Raw genomic sequence first — 21860 nt, 5'->3', positions numbered from 1 at the left:
CGAGATCAGGCCACTGCATTCCAGCCTGGTAACAGAGCAAGACTCCATATCAAAAAAAAAAAAAGAAAAAATCAATTTCTTTTTCTATGTAAATTTGAAAGCAAAATTGGAATTATTCGTCGTGTATTAACATGGATTTTATTGCTTTTCTACTATTAGTTTTCTTCTTTTTATTTCTACCAAATCAAATTTTCCTGTTATATTTTATTTATAGCTCTTTTTTTTTTTTTTTTTTTTTTTTGAGACGGAGTCTTGTTCTGTCACCAAGCTGGAGTGCAATGGCGCGATCTGGGTTCACTGCAACCTCCACCTCCCGGGGTCAAGTAATTCTTCTGCCTCAGCCTCCTGAGTAGCTGGGATTACAGACACGTGCCACCACACCCAGCTAATTTTTGTATTTTCAGTAGAGACAGGGTTTCATCATGTTGGCCTCCCAAAGTGCTGGGATTACAGGCATGAGCACCGTGCCCAGCCTGCAGCTGTTAATTTTGTTAAAATGATTTTATTCTTTTGTTAATTTTTAGACATTAGCCAATATTATATTCTATATTAGCTGTTTTCATTTTTATTGTCTTGTATGTTTCGTTATTGTCCAGCAGTTGTGGATTTCATTGTTACTCAACAAAATATCTAGGGCAGAGATGTATGAGCTAGGCATACAGCAGAGTAACAAATGTCTAGCCTCTCATTCAATGAGGTCTGTCATTTTCCCAAGAAGCTGAATATGTTGAGGAAGCAGTGTATCTTAGATTCAGTGATATGGCACTATTTTTCAGGAAGATAAACCGCAGTGGAGGTGGGTGGTGGTACAGTTTCTATTTCCTATTAAATATGTCTTAATATAGTGGCCAAGTAATTCAGAAGAGCTCCTTGATTAGGTACATTTTAGTTGTTTTTTTTTTTTACTTTGCTGCCTTCATGCTTAGGGACGCCTCATCCCAGGTGCATACAAGTTTGACGCCCTGATCACCACTTTTGAGATGATTTTGTCAGACTGTCCTGAGCTTCGTGAAATTGAATGGCGTTGTGTCATCATTGATGAGGCCCATCGACTGAAAAATCGTAATTGCAAGCTGCTTGATAGTCTTAAGCACATGGACCTGGTGAGTTCCACACTGACTTATTGGCTGAAACACCTGGAATTAACCCTAATTCCCTGTGGAATTAAAATAACCCTAGTTTAGCAGAGAAGAAAAAAAGTCTAAGTCATGATATTGAACAGTGGGGATGGCCTGTGGATATGGTAAACTGAAAGTCATGTAAAAGTCATAAATTTTAGAACTGGGAAGTTTAGTGAATCTCAACCAGAAGAAGAGGTAGGAAACTACATTGGTTACCTATTACTGCATAACAAAATACTCAAAAACTTAGTGTCCTACGGTAACTGTATTTAATTTTCTAGCTCAACCACTTAGGCTGAGCTCAGCTGGTTGGTTCTTATGATGATCTTGCCTAGAGTCAATATTGCTACAACTGGTGGTTGATGCTGGTTTTTATCTGGAGCACCTGGGTTCCACATGGCCTCTCATCCTCCGTAGGCCGGAATGGGTTTCTTTGCATGGTAGTCTCAGGGCAGTATTCCAAGAGGGCAAAAGTAGAAACAGCAACCTTTGAGATAGGCTCTGAAGCTCACACAGTGTCACTTCTGCTATATTCATGTTCTTGCAAGTAACAAGGCAAGCCTAGATTCACAGGGTGAACCTCGATAGGTGGAACAACAAAAAATTAATCACCATATTTAATCCAGCTCTGTTATATTCCCTAGAGGACAGCAGATTTTAGGATATCTGTGGGGAGTTGAATATGGAGAGACATATGTAATTGGAGTAAACATAATCTGAATTATTGTTTTTTAATTTGCTTATTACAATATTATTTCAGTACATTAATGTCAGAGGGATTTCTTGAATGTTTTGTGTTTATCGAAAGAGGGTGTGGAAGAAGTGAATGGACCAGTAACTTGTTCATTCTCATAATTTTATACATAAAGAAATTAAAGGTTATATACTTTAAAAATTATATACTTGATAGAAAACCTCAGAAATCCTTTATATTTTTTAATTTTGTTATTGTTTTGTTTCCTCCATTTCTAGGAACACAAAGTGCTACTCACAGGAACACCATTGCAAAATACTGTAGAAGAACTGTTTAGCTTGCTTCATTTCTTAGAACCGTCACAATTTCCCTCAGAATCAGAGTTTCTCAAGGACTTTGGGGATCTAAAGACAGAGGAACAGGTAGGAAATCTATCTGATGAGGTATTAACTCAGGAAAAAAAAGATGAAGTTTGTTCATGGAAGAATCTGTTGTCATTGGGCTCTCAAGAGCCCGTCTGAACTCCTTATATTCTTTTGCCTACATCATTTGTGGCATCAAAGTGTACATTTCTTAGTGGAAAGCTCTAATTTTCCATGTTTCTACATAATGTGAGAATGTTTGTCCTCATGTTATTGATTTCTTTCTCTCTCTGTAATGGACCACAGGTTCAAAAGCTACAGGCCATTCTTAAGCCAATGATGCTGAGAAGACTCAAAGAGGATGTTGAAAAAAACTTGGCACCCAAACAGGAAACTATTATTGAAGTAGAGCTGACTAACATCCAGAAGAAATATTATCGGGCTATTTTGGAGAAGAATTTCTCCTTCCTTTCGAAAGGAGCAGGTCATACCAACATGCCTAATCTACTTAACACAATGATGGAGTTGCGCAAGTGCTGCAACCACCCATATCTCATCAATGGTGAGGGAATTCTTGGTATATACCTGAACTTCTGTAGTACCTGTGTTTACTTTCCAGATGATACTCCTTGGAGACAGTGGATGCATTGACTGATCCAACCGAATTTGGGGGTGGGGACTGAGGAATGGGAAATGGTTCTCCTTTTACAAAAGAGATTCTAAGCCTGGGCAACAGGTGATGAAACACCACCTCTACAAAAAATACAAAAATTAGCCAGGTATGATGGCATGCACCTGTGGTCCCAGCTACTCAGGAGACTGAGCTGAGAGGATTGCTTGAACGCGGGAGGTAGAGATTGCAGTAAGCTAAGATGGCACCGCTGCACTTCAGCCTGGGTGACAGAGTAAGACCCCGTCTCCAAATAAAGTAAATAAAAATGATGCTTATTTGGAATGTTTTTCTCTAATTCTTTCTACCCCTTTGATCCTACATAATCTCCAAAATTAAGATTTGCTGTTTAGAATTTCATGAATAAGAACTCAGATTAGCCAGGCACAGTGGCATGTACCTGTAGTCCCAGCTACTTAGGAGGCTGAGGCTGGAGGATCATTTGAGCCCATGAGTTTGAAGCTAGCCCTATCTCAAAAAGAAAAAAAAAAATTTTCAGGTTATTCTGTTCCCTGGATAAATGTCCTCATCGATACTCCATTTTGTTGTGTCTGTCTCTTTCTTTGGGTGCTGATAGTGTTCATCTTACTTAGTCCTTGTCCACATATTTACATCTTTTTTTACCCAGTTATCATAGGCCTGCCTTACTTGGAATATTTTGTATGACACAACTGAGGGTGATTTAAGTTTTTTTTTTCTTTGAGACGGCGTTTTGCTTTTGTCACCCAGACTGGAGTGCAGTGGCGCTATCTCAGCTCACTGCAACCTCGACCTCCCAAGTTCAAGTGATTATCCTGCCTCAGCCTCCCGAGTAGCTGGGTTTATAGGTACCCACCACCATGCCCGGTTAATTTTTTGTTTTTTGGAGACAGAGTCTTGCTCTGTTGCCTAGGCTAGAGTGCAGTAGCATGGTCTCAGCTCATTGCAACCTCCACCTCCTGTATTTAAGCACTTCTCCTGCCTCAGCCTCCCAAGTAGCTGGGATTATAGGCACCTGCCACCCAGCCTGGCTAATTTTTGTATTTTTATTAGAGATGGTGTTTCACCATGTTTGGCAGGCTGGTCTCAAACTCCTGACCTCAGGTGATCCAATTGCCTCAGCCTCCCAAAGTGCTGGGATTACAGGCATGAGCCACCATTCCTGGCTGGTTTTTTTTGTTTTTTAAGACAGAGTCTTGCTCCGTCGCCCAGACTGGGGTGCAGTGGCACGATCTTAGCTCGCTGCAATCACCACCTCCTGGGTTCAAGTGATTCTCCTGGCTCAGCCTCCTGAATAGCTGGAACTACAGGCCTGTGCCACCACGCGAGGCTAGTCTTTGTATTTTTAGTAAAGACAGCTTTTCAACATGTTGGCAAGAATGGTATCGAGTCTCTGACCTCAGGTGATCCACCCTTGTGGGCTTCCCAAAGTGCTGGGATTACAGGCATGAGCCACTGTGCCCAGCTGTTTTAAGATTTTTTGGTGCTGAAATTCTGTGTGTATGAAATGTTGGTCTTAAGTAAAATTACATTTTTTTCCCTTTGCTTTCTTAATTAAATAGTCTACAACCCTTATATCTTTCACTGGATCTCAACATAATTGTATTTTTCTTTCGGTAGGTGCCGAAGAAAAAATCCTAACAGAATTCCGCGAAGCTTGCCATATTATACCTCATGACTTCCACCTGCAGGCCATGGTTCGTTCAGCTGGCAAACTGGTTCTTATTGACAAGTTACTTCCAAAGCTTAAAGCTGGTGGCCATAAAGTTCTGATCTTCTCTCAGATGGTACGCTGCCTAGATATCCTAGAGGATTATTTAATCCAGAGGAGGTAAGAAAAGAGTCATCCCAGCCTGTGGTTACTCTATCCTCATAAAGCAGCAAAAAGTAGGAGGGCCTGGGTTTAATTAGAGTTGACCAATTGCAGTAAGAGAAGTTTTTAAGATTCTCACTCTCAACTTGGTTTTTGACCAGCTTTGATATGGAAGTACTGGTATTGATCCTAGCTTGCTTTTTTGGTCTTCACTTCTGCTTGGCCTCTTACATTTTTTTCTGTGACTCCCATACAGGTACTTATATGAACGTATTGATGGGCGAGTTAGAGGGAACCTTCGACAGGCTGCCATTGACCGCTTCAGCAAACCTGACTCAGACCGCTTTGTCTTCTTACTATGTACCCGGGCTGGTGGACTTGGTATTAATCTTACAGCTGCTGATACCTGCATTATCTTTGATTCAGACTGGAATCCACAAAATGACCTGCAGGTAAAGGAATTCATTGTCTTAGGGTCTAACTATCTAACTTGGGAGATTTTTCAGTAAGAATAGGATCTTTTAGAAAGAACTTTCAGAGAATTTGGAATTGTTTCCTTAGTTAAGGGTGGCAGTTAGTTCAGGGAATCAGCAGATGTTTTCTGTAAAGGACAAGATAGTAAATGTTTTAGGCTTTGTGAGCTATCAAGTCTCTGTCTCACCTCCAAGTCCTTCAGCACTAAAGCAGCCATAGATAATATGTAAATGAATGAGTAGTCCTGTGGTCATATTGAACTTTATTTATAAAAAATAGATGTCCATACAGAATTTGGTTTGCTGACCTCTGGTCTACATGATGGGGTGATAATTTCATCTTGAAATTGACTCTTGGTTTTGAGTTTTTCTCATGGCTGCTCTATAGAAGTGAGAGGATCATAAATTGGTATTTTGTATCCTTTCCCCTGCTAATTTTATGTTATCTTTCTCCTTTCATTTTTATTTTTTAAACCAGGCCCAAGCACGATGTCATCGAATTGGGCAGAGCAAAGCTGTGAAGGTGTACCGCCTCATCACTCGTAATTCCTATGAGAGAGAAATGTTTGATAAGGCCAGCCTCAAGTTAGGATTGGATAAGGCTGTGCTTCAGTCCATGAGTGGTCGGGATGGCAACATTACTGGAGTGAGTCTTAGTTTATAGATAAGTTTGTAGTGGGTCATTGTGATAGAGGGAAACAAAAGCTATTTTTTTTTTTTTTTTTTTGAGACGGAGTTTCACTCGTTACCCAGGCTGGAGTGCAATGGCGCAATCTCAGCTCACCGCAACCTCCGCCTCCTGGGTCAGGCAATTCTCCTGCCTCAGCCTCCTCAGTAGCTGGGATTACAGGCATGCGCCACCATGCTCAGCTAATTTTTGTATTTTTAGTAGAGACGGGGTTTCACCTCGTTCACCAGGATGGTCTCGATCTCTTGACCTCGTGATCCACCCGCCTTGGCCTCCCAAAGTGCTGGGATTATGGGCGTGAGCCACCTTGCCAAGCCCAAAAGCTATTTTTACACAGGAATTTGACTACCTTGTTTGGATTCTCAATTATTCTTAAAATATAATAGCTAAAATATTATGGCATAGTTAGATAATATTCTCTTGATAGTCTTTTCATCTATTGATTTTTATAGATCCAACAGTTCTCTAAGAAGGAGATTGAAGATCTTTTAAGAAAAGGAGCATATGCAGCCATCATGGAGGAAGATGATGAAGGTTCCAAGTTCTGTGAAGAGGACATCGACCAGATCTTGTTAAGACGAACTACTACCATCACCATTGAATCTGAAGGAAAAGGTTCTACCTTTGCCAAAGTATGTTCTATCTGTGCCAGAGGCTAGAAAAGCAGAGATAGAGACCTGAGTCTCTAGGATTTAATTATGTTTTTATGCTGGGCACAGTGGCTCATGCTTGTAATCCTGGCACTTTGGGAGACCAAAGTGGGTGGATCACTTGAGGTCAGGAGTTCAAGACTAGCCTGGCCAACATGGTAAAACCCCATCCCTACTAAAAATACGAAAATTAGCCTGGAGTGGTGGCATGCACCTGTGTTCCCAGCTACTCGGGAGGCTGAAGCAGGAGAACCACTTGAACCCGGGAGGTAGAGGTTGCAGTGAGCTGAGATTGTGCCACTGCACTTAAGCCTGGGTAACAGAGTGAGACTCCATCTCAAAAAAAAAAAAAAAAGTTTTAAAAATATAGTTGCTGAATTTTGCCACTTTAAAAAAAAAGTCAGCTTTACCTCTGCATTTGTTTTTTGCTAGGCAAGCTTTGTTGCCTCTGAAAACAGGACAGATATTTCTTTGGATGACCCCAACTTTTGGCAAAAGTGGGCCAAAAAGGCTGACCTAGACATGGATCTTCTCAATAGTAAGGTGAGTTTCTTCTTACTTTAGGGAGGAAGTATCGCAGAAGACCACACTACTTTCAGGAGTCTTTATAGCTACTCTGATTATTTGATGCTTATTGTGGTTTATGATGATGTATTGGATACAAGGGCTTTGTAGATACGTTCTACCTAAGAGGCCCCAGAAAAAGAGTTGGGTATCTCCCACTTAATTTTACTTTTTGTAGATTATTTTACATGTCATTTAAAAAATCTCTGAGTATCTACACATGTTACATCCAAGGCCATTGTATCCATAATTGTCTTACTCTTTTCCCATGAACAAATCAGGAAGAGAATTACTTCTCCTTCTGTTCTCTTCATAGAATAATTTGGTAATTGACACACCTAGAGTACGAAAACAGACACGCCACTTCAGCACTCTGAAAGATGATGATCTGGTGGAATTCTCTGATTTGGAAAGTGAGGATGACGAGCGGCCACGCTCCCGCAGACATGACCGTCATCATGCCTATGGGCGCACTGACTGCTTTCGGGTGGAAAAGCATCTCCTGGTATATGGGTAAGAGCCCAGCTTGCCATGAGAGGTAGTGCATAGTGCATCTCCATCCTGATAGATACGTTTTGCCTTTTAAACTGGGGGCTATGATCAAAGAAGAGATAATGTGAAACGATATTTGCCTTGGAGGGAGTTTGTTCTATTTATTCTGTTGCTATGTTTTGTGTTTTGAGACGGAGTTTCACTCTTGTTACCCAGGCTGGAGTGCAATGGTGCAATCTCAGCTCACTGCAACCTCCGCCTTCTGGGTTCAAGCAGTTCTCCTGCCTCAGCCTCCCATGTAGCTGGGACTACAGGCGCACACCACCATGCCCAGCTAATTTTTGTTTTTAGTAGAGACGGGGTTTGACCTTGTTGACCAGGATGGTCTCGATCTCTTGACCTCGTGATCCACCCGCCTCGGCCTCCCAAAGTGCTGGGATTACAGGCGTGAGCCACCGCGCCCGGCCTTGTTGCTATGTTTTTTTAGATCTCTGTTTCACACCTTTCCAGAGACATGATTCTGAAGGGCAAGAGACCATCATTTCCCAGAAAAATGTTAATATAGTTTCCTTTTCTGTTTTTTAGTTGGGGACGATGGCGAGATATCTTATCCCATGGACGCTTCAAGCGACGTATGACTGAACGAGATGTGGAGACAATTTGCCGGGCCATTCTCGTGTACTGTCTTCTACATTACCGTGGGGATGAAAATATTAAGGGCTTTATCTGGGACTTGATTAGCCCAGCTGAAAATGGCAAGACAAAAGAATTGCAGAATCATTCAGGTAATTATCAACTCTTTCCTTTATGTTTTTCTATAGGTTATCTAATCCTTTTCAGGTCCAAGGGTTTTTCTCAATCCAAGTCTTTGATGTCTCCCCTTTCCCAGGTTTATCTATCCCTGTGCCTCGCGGACGCAAGGGAAAAAAAGTAAAGTCACAAAGTACTTTTGATATCCATAAGGCAGATTGGATCCGGAAATATAACCCTGACACGCTGTTCCAAGATGAAAGTTATAAGAAGCACTTGAAACATCAGTGTAACAAGTAAGGATATAATTTAGCAATGACATTTTTCACCTCAAACTTTCTACACTGTTGCTGAGCTTCCTCTGTCCCTTCTAGGGTACTGTTGCGGGTACGAATGCTATACTACCTGAGGCAGGAGGTTATTGGAGACCAAGCAGAGAAGGTGTTAGGGGGTGCCATTGCCAGGTAAAGTTCTGCTATATTTTTTTTATTTATGCCCTGTCTTATTTGAGGAATGATGGGTTTGCTTATTTCATTTTATGTTATCCTTGGGATATCTAATTTAAATCTATATATCAGGCCTTTAATTCTATCCTTGACACTAGCAGAAGGAAATAGGGTAGATGCATGAGTATTTAAATTGATGGAAACAGGAAGATACCTGTAATAACCCTTGCAAGGATTCTCACTTTAATTTCCTGCATTTCTATGCTAAGTCTGTCTTCTTATACCTTCAGTGAGATTGACATATGGTTCCCAGTAGTGGATCAGCTGGAGGTTCCAACAACATGGTGGGACAGTGAGGCTGACAAGTCACTGCTCATTGGAGTCTTTAAACATGGTATGAACCTTCTCCTATTCTATTCCTTTTCTACTGAAGATTTGTGTTCACAGATGGAACATTTAGCAAAATGCTCATGAGAAATAACTGAGTTATCTGATTGATCTTCAGTAAATTTGAGTAGGAAAGTAGTTCTTAAATATCCAGAGCAGTTAGTACCTATAAATAGATGTTCAAGAAGGACCAGATGGTTATGTAAATCTCAATGTAGGGAGCCTCCCATCTGTTCTCTAATCACTGTCCCACAAATCAGGGCAGGTAATGTACCCCCACTATTGTTAATAATAACCACACTTAATTTGTATGGCTTTCCTCTTGGTCCAGGCTAGCATAACAATTACAGCAGATCATCTTGTTGCAGTTGTATTTCTGGGCGAGTAGGCAGAGGGAAGGCTTAATAATGCTATCTCAGAGGTGAAGCACCACCTGCAAGGTGGACTCTTTCTGGATGTTATACTCTGAAAGAGTGCGGCCATCCTCCAACCATCTGCCCGCAAATATCAGATGCTGTTGGTCAGGTGGGATGCCCTCCTTGTCTTGGATCTTGGCTTTGACATTTTCATTGGTGTCACTGGGCTGGCCCTCAAGGATGATGGTTTTGCCTGTGAGGGTCTTTATAGAGATCTGCATCTCTGTCAGCTTCGGCCACCTCACTGAAGAGAAAGAACTGAAAAATCTTCTATTTGCGGAAATGTCCTGTTTACCTAAATGTTCAGCATTCACTCTGCTGTAGGTATGAGCAGCAGTGTTTGAGTGGAATAAAGCATATAAGAAGGGAGAGTGACTAGCCAAAACAAAAAATGTAGTGAGGGGTAGGAGTATTTCTTTATTCTTTTTACTGTTTTGCCAAATAACCAAATCCCAGGCACTAAAAAGCAGTGAGCATTAACTTTTAGCCAAATGACTTCGTGAATTAGAATCTTTTTTTAAGAATGTCTTTTTTTAAAAAAGAATATTTTTATTTTTATTTTCTATAAAATAAAACTAATGGCACTTAAGCTACATCTTTTTTGACACTTTTAATAGGATAAAAAAAACAGCAGGCAAGCCATGGTGGCTCACACCTGGAATCCCAACAGTTTGGGAGCCTAAGACTATCGATCACTACTTAAAAACTCTTCCTGGCCAGGTGCTGTGGCTCACACCTGTAATCCCAGCACTTTGGGAGGCCGAGGCAGGAGGATGACAAAGTCAGGAGTTCGAGACCAGCCTGACTAACATGGAGAAACCCCGTCTCTACTAAAACAAACAAACAAACAAACAAAAAATTAGCTGGGCATGGTGATGCATGCCTGTAATCTCAGCTACTCGAGAGGCTGAGGCAGGAGAATTGCTTGAACCCAGGAGGCGGAGGTTGCAGTGAGCCAAGAGCTTGTCATTGCACTCCAGCCTGGGCAACAAGAGCGAAACTCCGTCCCCCATCCCCCTCAAAAAAAAAACCTCTCCATAACCCTAAATTGCTATAAAAATATTAAATATAATTAACCCCCCCAAAATACTAATAACCCAGTAGTTGTCCACGGTAACATTGCAACTATGTTTTGCATCATGAGCAATATAGAAAGTAAACATAAAGGCAAAACAAATCTCTCATTTTCTTCAACTATGACCCTTTTTCTTCTAGGCTATGAGAAATATAATACTATGAGGGCAGACCCAGCCTTATGTTTCCTAGAAAAGGCTGGCCGACCAGATGACAAAGCAATTGCAGCAGAACACCGAGTGTTGGATAACTTCTCTGACATAGTAGAAGGGTAAGCATTAGTATTTATTCTTTTAAAGCTCTAACTTGTGCTGTGAGATAACATAACTCTAGCCTTGACTGAACCCAGTGGGATTCTTAATTGTCATTATACTCATAAGTGATAAATCCTTAGCAAAAAATTGGACCAGCAGAAAGGACTCCATAAACTGCCTAAACCACATGTTCATAAGATACAACTGAGGGTGAAAATGAATGTTAACTTGCAAATGGCTTACTTGATATTCTGTTTGGTTTGGTTTACAACACTCTTCTGCACAGCTACAGTAGCAAAGAGGATAACTGGTCTCTTGAAAGATAACAGCCAGCAGCACTCATATGTTGCTTCTGTGGTAGAGCCTTAGGCACTTTCAGCCCTGGTTTATCATCTTCCAATGGTACCTTGTACATAAAGGCATTCATTTTGCCTGAATACATGTCCCAATGATGAGTTGCCATGCTAATACTGAGCCACCAGGTAGGGCAGTATTGCCCTGGTTTGGGTGACAGTGAGTTTAACAAAACTTCTCACATGAATACCTGAGGGGCATGTGAAATAGTTGGCTTAATTAATGAATGCCTACCCATTCCATTATGACTGACAGATTTCTCTTTGATGATCACACACCCTCAGTTTACCTAGTGTAGGACCCTCCAAGGAAATTGGGTTATTTATTCATTGCAAATCCATTATTATGCCACCTGTCCGCTCAGAAGAACAAAGTAATAACAAAAAAGCATGAACTATTAAAATGAAATAATAAAAAGTAAATAGTTGGGGAGGAGGAAGAGTTAAATAATAAGGGCTGTTAAGAAAAAGGAACTGTGTTTATCAAAGTGTTTCAAATTCAAGCAGTTACGAATGGTACATTGTCAATTTCTTGTAATTATTTTTATTCCATTGGACGCTATAACAGACTGACCCAAAGTTTAGCACCTGGCCTGCCATTCCTGTGAACATGAAATTAAAGACTAGGCCAGGCACTGTGGCTCATTCCTGTAATCCCAGCACTTTAGGAGGCCAAGGTGGGTGGATCACTTGAGCCCAGGAGTTTCTGGGAGGTCAAGGTGGGTGGATCACTTGAGCCCAGGGGTTTGAGACCAACTTGAGCAATGTGGTGAAACCCCATCTCTACTATAAATACAAAAATTAGCCTGGTGTGGTGGCAGATACCTGTAAGTCCCACCTACTCACGAGGCTGAGACAGGAGAATTGCTTGAACCCAGAAGGCACAGTTTGCAGTAAGCCGAGATTGTGCCACTGCAATCCAGCCTGGGCTACAGAGCGAGAGTTCATCTCAAAAAAAATAAAAGAAAAAAAACCATATATATGCAAATAAGGCTGGGCATGGTGGTTCATGCCTGTAATCCCAGCACTTTGGGAAGCTGCGGCAGGCAAATCATGAGGTCAGGAGTTCAAGACCAGCCTGATCAATATGGTGAAACCCCATCTCTACTAAAAATATTTTTTAAAAGTAGCCAGGAGTGGTGATGCACGCCTCTACTACCAGCTACTTGGGAGGCTGAGGTTGGAGAATCGCTTGAACCTGGAAGGTGGAGGTTTCAGTGAGCCAAGATCGCGCCGCTGCACTCCAGCCTGGGTGATGGACCAAGACCCCATCTGAAAAAATAAAAATAGGCCAGGCATGGTGGCTCACGCCTATAATCCAAGCACTGTGGAGGCCAAGGCAGGTGGATCACCTGAGGTCGGGAGTTCAAGACCAGCCTGACTAACATGGTGAAACCCCATCTTAAAAGAAATAAATAAAAACTAAGCCAGGCACTATGGCTCACACCTGGAATCCCAGTACTTTGGGAGGCCATGGCGGGTGGATCACTTGAGCCCAGAAGTTTGAGACCAGCGTGGGCAACATGGCAAAACCCCACTTCTACAAAAAATAGAAAAGTTAGCTGGGTGTGGTGGCGCACACCTGTAGTCCCAGCTACTCAGGACGCTGAGGGAGGAGGATCACTTGAGTCCAGGAGGTGGAGGCTGTGGTGAGCCACGATAGGGCCATGACATTTCAGCCTGGGTGACAGAGTAAGACCCTGTCCTGAAAATAATAGTAATAAAGACTATTTCATGCCGGATATATGTGTGGCTAGGTTGTCATCCTAGGTTCTCTTAGTGATAGAAGATATGTTATTAACACTTTCTTGTGCCTCTGGATAATTTTAGGGTTGACTTTGATAAAGATTGTGAAGATCCTGAATATAAACCACTCCAGGGTCCCCCAAAGGACCAAGATGATGAGGTAAGGAATTCTCATTTGAGTCTCACTTTTCTCTATTATTAAATGTTTTTAAGTCTTCTCCCATTCTCTGAATCTTGAAGTATATTGGTTAATTTGTAATACAAATGGAAAATGAATTATACCATTTGAGTATATAAAGTATTAATGGAAAGGACTGTATTGCAGCTGGGGGAGATCAGGGATGACTTTGTGGTGGAGGTGGCACCCTAGCTGGACATTGAAATATATTATTTGACTACTAAATTCCTGAGTTCCATTATTTTCAAGTCATTAATAAGAACTGACCTTTCAGGTTCTACTTTCTTGTTCTTCTTTTAGTTGGTTGTTTCCAAGTTTTTATGAGGGCTCCTTTCTTTAGAAATTTTTCTTGATCCCTTGGTGCCATAGAAGGACACATATAAGAAAGTGATTTCAGAGTGCCAACTTCCCCCCCTTTCCCTCCCCGCTCCATCCTATGGGGTGGATCTCCTTCTCTAGGGTGATCCCTTGATGATGATGGATGAGGAGATCTCAGTGATTGATGGAGATGAAGGTAAACTTCTAGGTCAACTAGTATAATTCTGTGTGGGGTGGTGGGTTGGGGAATTATTCACTGAATTCTGTCCTATCCTGGGATTTCTAAATGCTTTGCCTTTGGGTGGGTTTAAATACTAGTATTATCTCTACTATCCTTGCTATATTTCTATTCATTCTACTTTGTTTTTCACAGCCCAGGTGACCCAACAGCCAGGGCATTTATTCTGGCCTCCAGGCTCTGCCCTAACAGCTAGGCTTCGGCGCCTAGTAACAGCATATCAGCGCAGCTACAAGAGAGAACAGATGAAGATAGAGGCTGCAGAACGTGGGGATCGGCGAAGACGCCGTTGTGAAGCAGCCTTCAAGCTGAAAGAAATTGCACGGCGGGAGAAACAACAACGGTAAATCATAGCTGGAAACCTGTGCTGATCTGTGTCTTTAATTATGGTCCCTATACTGAAAGCCATCTCAGGAAGGATTTATTTGGAATTCTCTACAGAGGGACCATCTTTTCTCCCTTGGGTGGTTAAACCTGTAGAAATTAAAACCTCACTTCTGTGCAATAATCATTAACTCTCAGTAGGTCTCCTGTGTAGACATTCTCATTTATATTTTTGCCTGTCATTTCCCCCTTAGCTCTGTAATTCTTCCTCATTATGGAGAACCTCTCACTACCTCTTCTCGGCCTTATTATTATTATTATTATTTTTTGGCATCTACTTTAAGTTTTTGTGTTTTTAGGTATTCTAAAGCACATTAAAATGTAACCAGTTTTCTTGTGTTCTTCTGATTATTGTTGCCCTACTTTTCCTTTTGTAGATGGACAAGGCGTGAACAAACTGATTTTTATCGAGTGGTATCTACCTTTGGTGTGGAATATGACCCTGACACCATGCAGTTCCATTGGGATCGCTTCCGCACTTTTGCTCGACTAGACAAAAAAACAGATGAAAGCCTTACCAAGTACTTCCATGGCTTTGTGGCCATGTGCCGCCAAGTATGCCGCCTTCCCCCAGCAGCTGGAGATGGTAAGAAAGATTGCAGAGTGGCTGGGGATGGATGCCAAAAGAACCAACTATGTTAATTTCTTCTTCTACTCCTGTCTCTTGCAGAACCCCCAGACCCTAATCTGTTCATTGAGCCCATCACTGAGGAGAGAGCCTCACGGACTCTCTACCGAATCGAATTGCTTCGGCGCTTAAGGGAACAAGTTTTATGCCACCCCCTTTTGGAAGATCGGCTGGCATTGTGTCAGCCTCCAGGTCCTGAATTGCCCAAATGGTGGGAGCCTGTTCGGCATGATGGGGAACTTCTACGAGGCGCAGCCCGCCATGGGGTGAGCCAAACAGACTGCAACATCATGCAGGACCCAGACTTCTCTTTTCTAGCTGCCCGTATGAATTATATGCAGAACCATCAAGCAGGAGCACCAGCTCCATCCTTGTCACGCTGCTCTACTCCACTGCTGCACCAGCAGTATACCTCACGTACTGCCTCACCATTGCCCCTGCGCCCAGATGCTCCTGTAGAAAAGTCACCCGAGGAGACAGCTGCCCAGGTCCCCAGTCTGGAGAGTCTGACTTTAAAGCTAGAGCATGAGGTGGTGGCCAGGAGCCGACCAATCCCACAAGACTATGAGATGCGAATAGCCCCCTCTGATACTACCCCTCTGGTTTCCCGGAGTGTTCCACCAGTCAAACTGGAGGATGAGGATGATTCAGACTCTGAGCTGGACTTGAGCAAGCTGTCACCATCATCCTCTTCTTCCTCATCCTCATCCAGCTCCAGCTCCAGCACTGATGAGAGTGAGGACGAGAAGGAAGAGAAGCTAAGTGAGTGCATGTGACAGGCTGTTGGCCCTCTTTCCTATTTCACCCCTCTCTTCTTTTTCCCTTTTCTAAATGCATCCTCTTGAGAGATCTGGATTTTGATTTGATAAAATGTTAAAAGAGACCTGTTATTCTTTGGGCCTTTATTCAAAGCCCATATAATAGTATTATCATATGACATTATTCTTCCATCTTTTCTCACACATTCTATGGGATCTCTTAGCAGCTGATCAGTCCCACTCAAAACTCTATGATGAAGAGAGTCTCCTGTCCCTCACTATGTCCCAAGATGGATTCCCAAATGAAGACGGAGAACAAATGACCCCTGAGCTTCTGCTACTGCAGGAAAGACAAAGAGCCTCTGAGTGGCCCAAGGTAACAAACAGCCTCATCCCTGGACATGTAGAGTCCAGAAATACAGTGTAACATTATATCCAGGGAACAAGGAACGTATGGTTTTGGTTTTTTTAAATTGTGTTTATTGCTGCATGTTTTTTCAGGAAACTTCCCAGTCGACTTAGGAATCTTAATAGTATTACCTTTCTCCTTTCTGCCTTATGATTTTTACCCATCCTGGTAGTGATGGCACTATTGAGTATCTCAGGATCACAAAGACCCTAAAAATGGTATTTCTTTCTTTCCCCATTCAGGATCGTGTCCTGATAAACCGTATTGACCTCGTCTGCCAGGCTGTACTCTCAGGGAAGTGGCCTTCTAGCCGTAGGAGCCAGGAAATGATAACAGGAGGAATTTTGGGGCCAGGCAACCACTTGCTAGACAGTCCCTCATTGACTCCTGGAGAATATGGTGACTCTCCAGTCCCCACACCACGAAGTAGTAGTGCAGCTTCCATGGCAGAGGAGGAAGCATCTGCAGTCACTACAGCAGCAGCCCAGTTCACCAAACTTCGCCGAGGCATGGATGAAAAGGAGTTTACAGTTCAAATCAAAGATGTAAGTTTGGCATTTGGGCATTGGGTAGTGGGGAAGGAGGCTGTAATCTTGCTGTAACTAATTTTACTAATAGGTTACTAAACTCATTTGGTTAGCTAATTTTAAAAATGAGTAAACTTTTATTGGAGCTTACAGAGATCCATTTAGGAAGAGTCATTTTTCCTGGTTGTTTTCCTTATTGAACCCTATTGATTATTAATTCTATTAATAATCAAAAAAGAGAAGTTTCTTAAATTAGTACACATAACAATAGGAAGATTTTGCCCCTGTGATGAGCTGTCATACTAATACAGAGACACCAGTTAGGGATTTTACCCTGCATTGGGTGTTGTTGAAATAAACTCTTTCTCGTAAATCCCGAGGGGCACTAGGTAAAGAAGTGAAATCCTTTTAAGGAATAATTGTATTTGTTTTCTTGTATTTCTGATTTTACCCTTTAGTCAGATGGCCTTCTTGCTATCATTGGGCAAGAGGATGACCCATAGTCTACATCCCTCAAAGTTTAATCTTTACTTTTAAAAAACATGTGCCATATGATGTCTTGGGTGGGTGGGTTGTCTTCTTAGGAGGAAGGATTGAAGTTAACATTCCAGAAGCACAAGTTGATGGCTAATGGGGTAATGGGAGATGGACATCCACTGTTTCATAAGAAGAAGGGGAACAGAAAGAAGCTAGTAGAGGTGAGTGGTAAAGTAAGTTTTTAATGTGATAATTAAATTGTCTTTTTATTCCTAATAATTGATGAAGGCAGTTGGGATTGAGGGGATAAAAGATACTAGAGCTATTTCATGACTACCATTGGCTCTGCTCCCCCTTCCTTCCTCCCTCAAAGAAGAGTATGTGCTTATGGGGGTGGATTCTGGGTTTGCAGCTGGAGGTGGAGTGCGTGGAAGAGCCTAATCACCTTGATGTGGACCTGGAGACCCGGATCCCTGTCATCAATAAGGTGGATGGTACTTTGCTGGTGGGTGAGGATGCCCCTCGCCGGGCTGAACTGGAGATGTGGTTACAGGGTCATCCAGAGTTTGCTGTCGATCCCCGATTTTTAGCGGTGAGTGGCAGTCCCATCCAGCAAGATTTAAAGTCATTCCATTGGTACTTAAGCTGCATGAGAAAGAGAAAGCATGATATATAATATCATTGTTTCTGTATCTACAAAATAAGGGTAATAATAATGCCCAGTCATCCAACCTTACAATTGTGATGCCCAAAATAAAATAATGTTGAAGTACTTAAACTAAGTGCTAGGCAAATGTTTACTATTGAACTATTATGTAAACCACTTAATATTTTTTGGAGAGATCCCACTTAATGGCAGTTTTCCACTAGGATTAATCGTTTATTTATGCAGCAAGCGTTTATTATCAAACAAAAGACACTAGTACTAATAATTACTCCAGAGAAGATTTCTCTTCCTCTAGGATAACTGATTTTTTTTTCCTATTACAGTATATGGAAGATCGCAGAAAACAGAAGTGGCAAAGATGTAAAAAAAATAATAAGGCAGAATTGAACTGTTTGGGAATGGAAACAGTACAAACAGCTAACTCTAGGAATGGGAAAAAGGTGAGAAACTGAAGCATTACCACTCTGTTCCCACACTAGATGTGACATTACAAGGCTTTCAATGATGATTGTGACTAACGTTATTTATCTTTTTTCCTACGTATGTTTCTGTGAAGAATTATCTTCAGTTCACCAATAAGGAAACCAGAGTTTTTTATTTTTTGAGATGGAGTCTCACTGTGTTGCCCAGTGCAGTGGTACAATCTCGACTCACTGCAACCTCTGCCCTCCCAGGTTCAAGCGATTCTCTTTTGTCAGCCTCCCAAGTAGCAAGGATAACAGGTGCCTGCCACTGTGCCCAGCATTTTTAGTGGAGACGGTTTCACCATCTTGGCCAGGCTGGTCTTGAACTCCTCACTTTGTGATCCACCCACCTTGGGCTCCCAAAGTGCTGGATTACAAGAGGCATAAGCTATTACACCTAGCCCAGAGTATTTTTATCAGTATTTTTGCAGTCCTGTGGTATTGTCATCTCTAGAAAAGCATAAAATTCTAAAAACCCACTTTAGTACTTTATGCATATGAAAATACAAGAATTAGTAAGATGTGTTAGAACATTAAGGGCTAACTCTGTTCTGTTGAATAACTAAGGGATTTTGGACAAATCATTTTACCTTTTCAGTTTTTACTTCCTGAAAATTGTGGGTTTTAAAGCAATTTCTTAAGTTTTCTGTTTTTCTTTCTTTGAGACATGGTCTCATTGTGTCACCAAGGCTGGAGTGCGGTGGCACGATCTCAACTCACTGCAACTTCTGCCTCCCCTGGTTCAAGCCATTCTCCTGCCCAGCCTCTCAAGTAGCTGGGATTGCAGTGTGTGCCACCAGGCTGGACTAATTTTTTGTATTTTTATTAGGGACAAGGTTTCACCATGTTGCTCAGGCTGCTCTGGAACTCCTGGCCTCAAGTGATCCACCCGCCTTGGTCTCCCAAAATGATGGGATTACAGGAGTGAGCCACTGCACCCAGCCTTTAGTTTTCAAATTCTGTATATTTTAGAAGTCTTTGGAGAGGTCTACTAAGGAAAATAGTCATGAGATTTCTCAATATATAAAAAGTTGAGGGCCGGGCGCAGTGGCTCAAACCTGTAATTCCAGCACTTTGGGAAGCCGAGGCGGGTGGATCACGAGGTCAAGAATTCGAGACCATCCTGGTCAACATGGTGAAACCCCATCTCTACTAAAAATACAAAAAATTAGCTGGGCATGGTGGCGTGTGCCTATAATCCCAGCTACTCAGGAGGCTGAGGCAGGAGAATTGGCTGAGGCAGGAGAATTGCCTGAACCCAGGAGGCGCAGGTTGCAGGGAGCTGAGATTGCGCCATTGCACTCCAGCCTGGGTAACAAGAATGAAACTCCGTCTCAAAAAGAAAAAAAATAATAAGTTGAAAATCACTAATAATATGTCAGTAATGGAAAAAGCAGAGGATACTATGTTTTATAATTCATAATAATAAATTTGGCCATTAAGTTATTCTATATTTTCAAATTTACTTACACTTATATGATGGTTGATAGGACATCTGGTGGATTAAGTAACCATAATTTCTTCTTTCCAGCAAATTATAACTGCAAAAGTTTCTCTTGGCTATACTTACCTTACTTTCTGCAATAGTTGTATTTATTTTTTTTTTTTTGAGACAAGAGTCTTGCTCTGTTGCCCAGGCTGGAGTGCAGTGGCACAATCTCACCTCACTGCAACCTCTGCATCCCCAGTTCAATTGATTCTCCTGCTTCAGCCTGCTGAGTAGCTGGGACCTCCAGTGCATTCTACCGTGCCTGGCTAATTTTTGTTTTTTGTTAGTGGGTTTTTTTGAGATGGAGCTTCACTCTTGTTGCACAGGCTGGAGTGCAGTGGTGTGATCTCAGCTCATTGCAACCTCTGCCTCCCAGATTCAAGTGATTCTCCTGCCTCGGCCTCCTGAGTAGCTCGGATTACAGGTGTGTGCCACCACTCCCGGCTAATTTTGTATTTTTAGTAGAGACAGGGTTTCTCCATGTTGGTCAGGCTGGTCTCAAACTCCTGATCTCAGGTGATCCACCTGCCTCAGCCTCCCAAAGTGCCGGGATTACAGGGGTGAGCCACTGCGTCCAGGTGCATTTTTGTATTTTTATTAGAAACAAGGTTTTGCCATGTTGGTCAGACTGGTCTCAAACTCCCAACCTCAGGTGATCTACCTGCCCCAGCCTCCCAAAGTACTGGGCTTATAGGCATGAGCCACCATGCCCAGCCAATAGTTATATTTTTAAACCATACATAAATCATTGTTCAGAAGAGTCATTTAAAATGGATTAGCACTTGTGTATACTTAATTTATCTAATCATTCCTTCATTTAATCTTTCATAGAAATCTTTATACATATATAGTCATCCCTTGGTATCTGTGAGAGATTGGTTCCAAGACCCCTGCAGATACCAAACTCCATGGATGCTCGAGTCCTTTATATATAAAATGGTGTATAGCCAGGTGCTGTGGCTCTTACCTGTAATCCCAGCACTTTGGGAGGCTGAGGCAAGAGGATCACTTGTGCCTAGGAGCTCAAGACCAGCCTGGGCAACACAGTGGGACCTTAGATCTATAAAAAGTAAAAAAAAAAAGGCCGGGTGCAGTGGCTCAAGCCTGTAATCCCAGCACTTTGGGAGGCCGAGGGGGTGGATCACGAGGTCAAGAGATCGAGACCATCCTGGTCAACGTGGTGAAACCCCGTCTCAAAATAAAAAAAATTAGCTGGGCATGGTGGCGCGTGCCTGTAATCCCAGCTACTCAGGAGGCTGAGGCAGGAGAACTGCCTGAACCCAGGAGGCGGAGGTTGCGGTGAGCCGAGATTGCGCCATTGCACTCCAGCCTGGGTAACAAGAGTGAAACTCCGTCTCAAAAAAAAATAAAAATAAAAATAAAAAATAAATTAGCTGGGCATGGTGGTGCAGTCCTATAGTCTCAGTTATGAGGAAGCTGAGGCAGAAAGATCACTTGAGCCCAGAGGCTGAGGCTGTAGTGAGTTGTGATCATGCACTCCAGCCTGGGCAATGGAGTCTGAGACCCTGTCTCAAAGAAACAACAACAAAAAAACAAAGTCATGTAGTATTTCCATGTAACCTACACACTTCCTTTGATATACTTTAATCTCTTGATTACTTACAATACCTAATACAAGGCTGGTTATGGTGGCTCATGCTTGTAATCCCAGCACTTGGGAGGCTGAGGCAGGCGGTTCACAAGGTCAGGAGTTTGAGACCAGTCTGGCCAATGTGGTGAAACCCCGTCTCTACTAAAAATACAAAAATTAGCCGGGTGTAGTAGCAGACACCTATAATCCCAGGTACTTGGGAGGCTAAGGCAGGAGAATTGTTTGAACCCAGGAGGCGGAGGTTGCAGTGAGCCAAGATCACACTATTGTACTCCAGCCTGGGCAACAGGGCGAGACTCTGTGTCAAAAAAAAAAAAAACAACCAAAAACCTAAAATGCTATGCAAATAGTTATGACACCATATTGCTTTAAAATTTGTATTATTTTCTATTGTTGTATTGTTATTTTTTAGTTTTTTGTTTTCAAATATTTTCAATCCACAGATGGTTGAATCCATGGATATGGAAGGCTATGTGTACACATGTATTTATGTGTCTATATAACCACATGGAATATCTTTTAACAAAATTAATTTTTTTCTCCCAATCAATGCATATTTGCAAAATAACAAAATTAATTTTAAACTAGGCATTTAACAAATTTGAAACACATAATACATGTAGATTTATGAGGCTTATTTTTATATTGATGGAAGTGTTACTATGGAAGAATGTTTCAGTTTTTCCTGTTATCGTCAAGGAGAACAAGAGTGCAATAAACAGAATGGTTGATATGGGAAAGGCCGGTGGCTAGAAGGCTAATGCCATCTCTGTCTTGAA

At 42.0% G+C, this 21860-nt stretch overlaps 1 protein-coding gene and 2 non-coding genes across 29 annotated transcripts in view; all 3 read left to right on the top strand.

Annotated features, from left to right (window-relative positions):
• The window catches only part of CHD8 (chromodomain helicase DNA binding protein 8), a 69463-nt gene that overhangs the window by 45243 nt on the left and 2360 nt on the right, over nt 1-21860 (top strand). For 7 of the 27 annotated variants that reach the window (XM_017976982.4, XM_009005711.5, XM_009005716.5 and 4 more), the window contains 24 exons: nt 927-1103; nt 2094-2237; nt 2484-2739; nt 4447-4657; nt 4896-5091; nt 5591-5758; nt 6253-6432; nt 6883-6993; nt 7331-7527; nt 8092-8291; nt 8372-8552; nt 8631-8720; nt 8993-9096; nt 10721-10850; nt 13017-13092; nt 13570-13624; nt 13802-14009; nt 14428-14636; nt 14721-15440; nt 15661-15812; nt 16088-16390; nt 16957-17070; nt 17262-17441; nt 17840-17956. In XM_017976982.4, the coding sequence (XP_017832471.3) occupies nt 927-1103; nt 2094-2237; nt 2484-2739; nt 4447-4657; nt 4896-5091; nt 5591-5758; nt 6253-6432; nt 6883-6993; nt 7331-7527; nt 8092-8291; nt 8372-8552; nt 8631-8720; nt 8993-9096; nt 10721-10850; nt 13017-13092; nt 13570-13624; nt 13802-14009; nt 14428-14636; nt 14721-15440; nt 15661-15812; nt 16088-16390; nt 16957-17070; nt 17262-17441; nt 17840-17956 (4479 nt within the window). The remainder of the gene's footprint in view (nt 1-926; nt 1104-2093; nt 2238-2483; nt 2740-4446; nt 4658-4895; nt 5092-5590; nt 5759-6252; nt 6433-6882; nt 6994-7330; nt 7528-8091; nt 8292-8371; nt 8553-8630; nt 8721-8992; nt 9097-10720; nt 10851-13016; nt 13093-13569; nt 13625-13801; nt 14010-14427; nt 14637-14720; nt 15441-15660; nt 15813-16087; nt 16391-16956; nt 17071-17261; nt 17442-17839; nt 17957-21860) is intronic. The other 20 variants (XM_078334519.1, XM_009005713.5, XM_009005717.5 and 17 more) reach the window with 7 other exon arrangements.
• LOC118145377 (small nucleolar RNA U6-53/MBII-28) lies at nt 11277-11386 on the top strand. Its single transcript, XR_004730493.1, has one exon. It is a non-coding gene; the product is annotated as a small nucleolar RNA U6-53/MBII-28 (small nucleolar RNA).
• On the top strand, nt 16654-16756 carry LOC118145378 (small nucleolar RNA U6-53/MBII-28). Its single transcript, XR_004730494.1, has one exon. It is a non-coding gene; the product is annotated as a small nucleolar RNA U6-53/MBII-28 (small nucleolar RNA).

This window comes from Callithrix jacchus, chromosome 8 (genome assembly GCF_049354715.1).
Source record: "Callithrix jacchus isolate 240 chromosome 8, calJac240_pri, whole genome shotgun sequence".
Lineage (NCBI taxonomy): Eukaryota > Metazoa > Chordata > Mammalia > Primates > Cebidae > Callithrix > Callithrix jacchus.
This window is presented reverse-complemented; position numbering and strand designations above follow the sequence as displayed.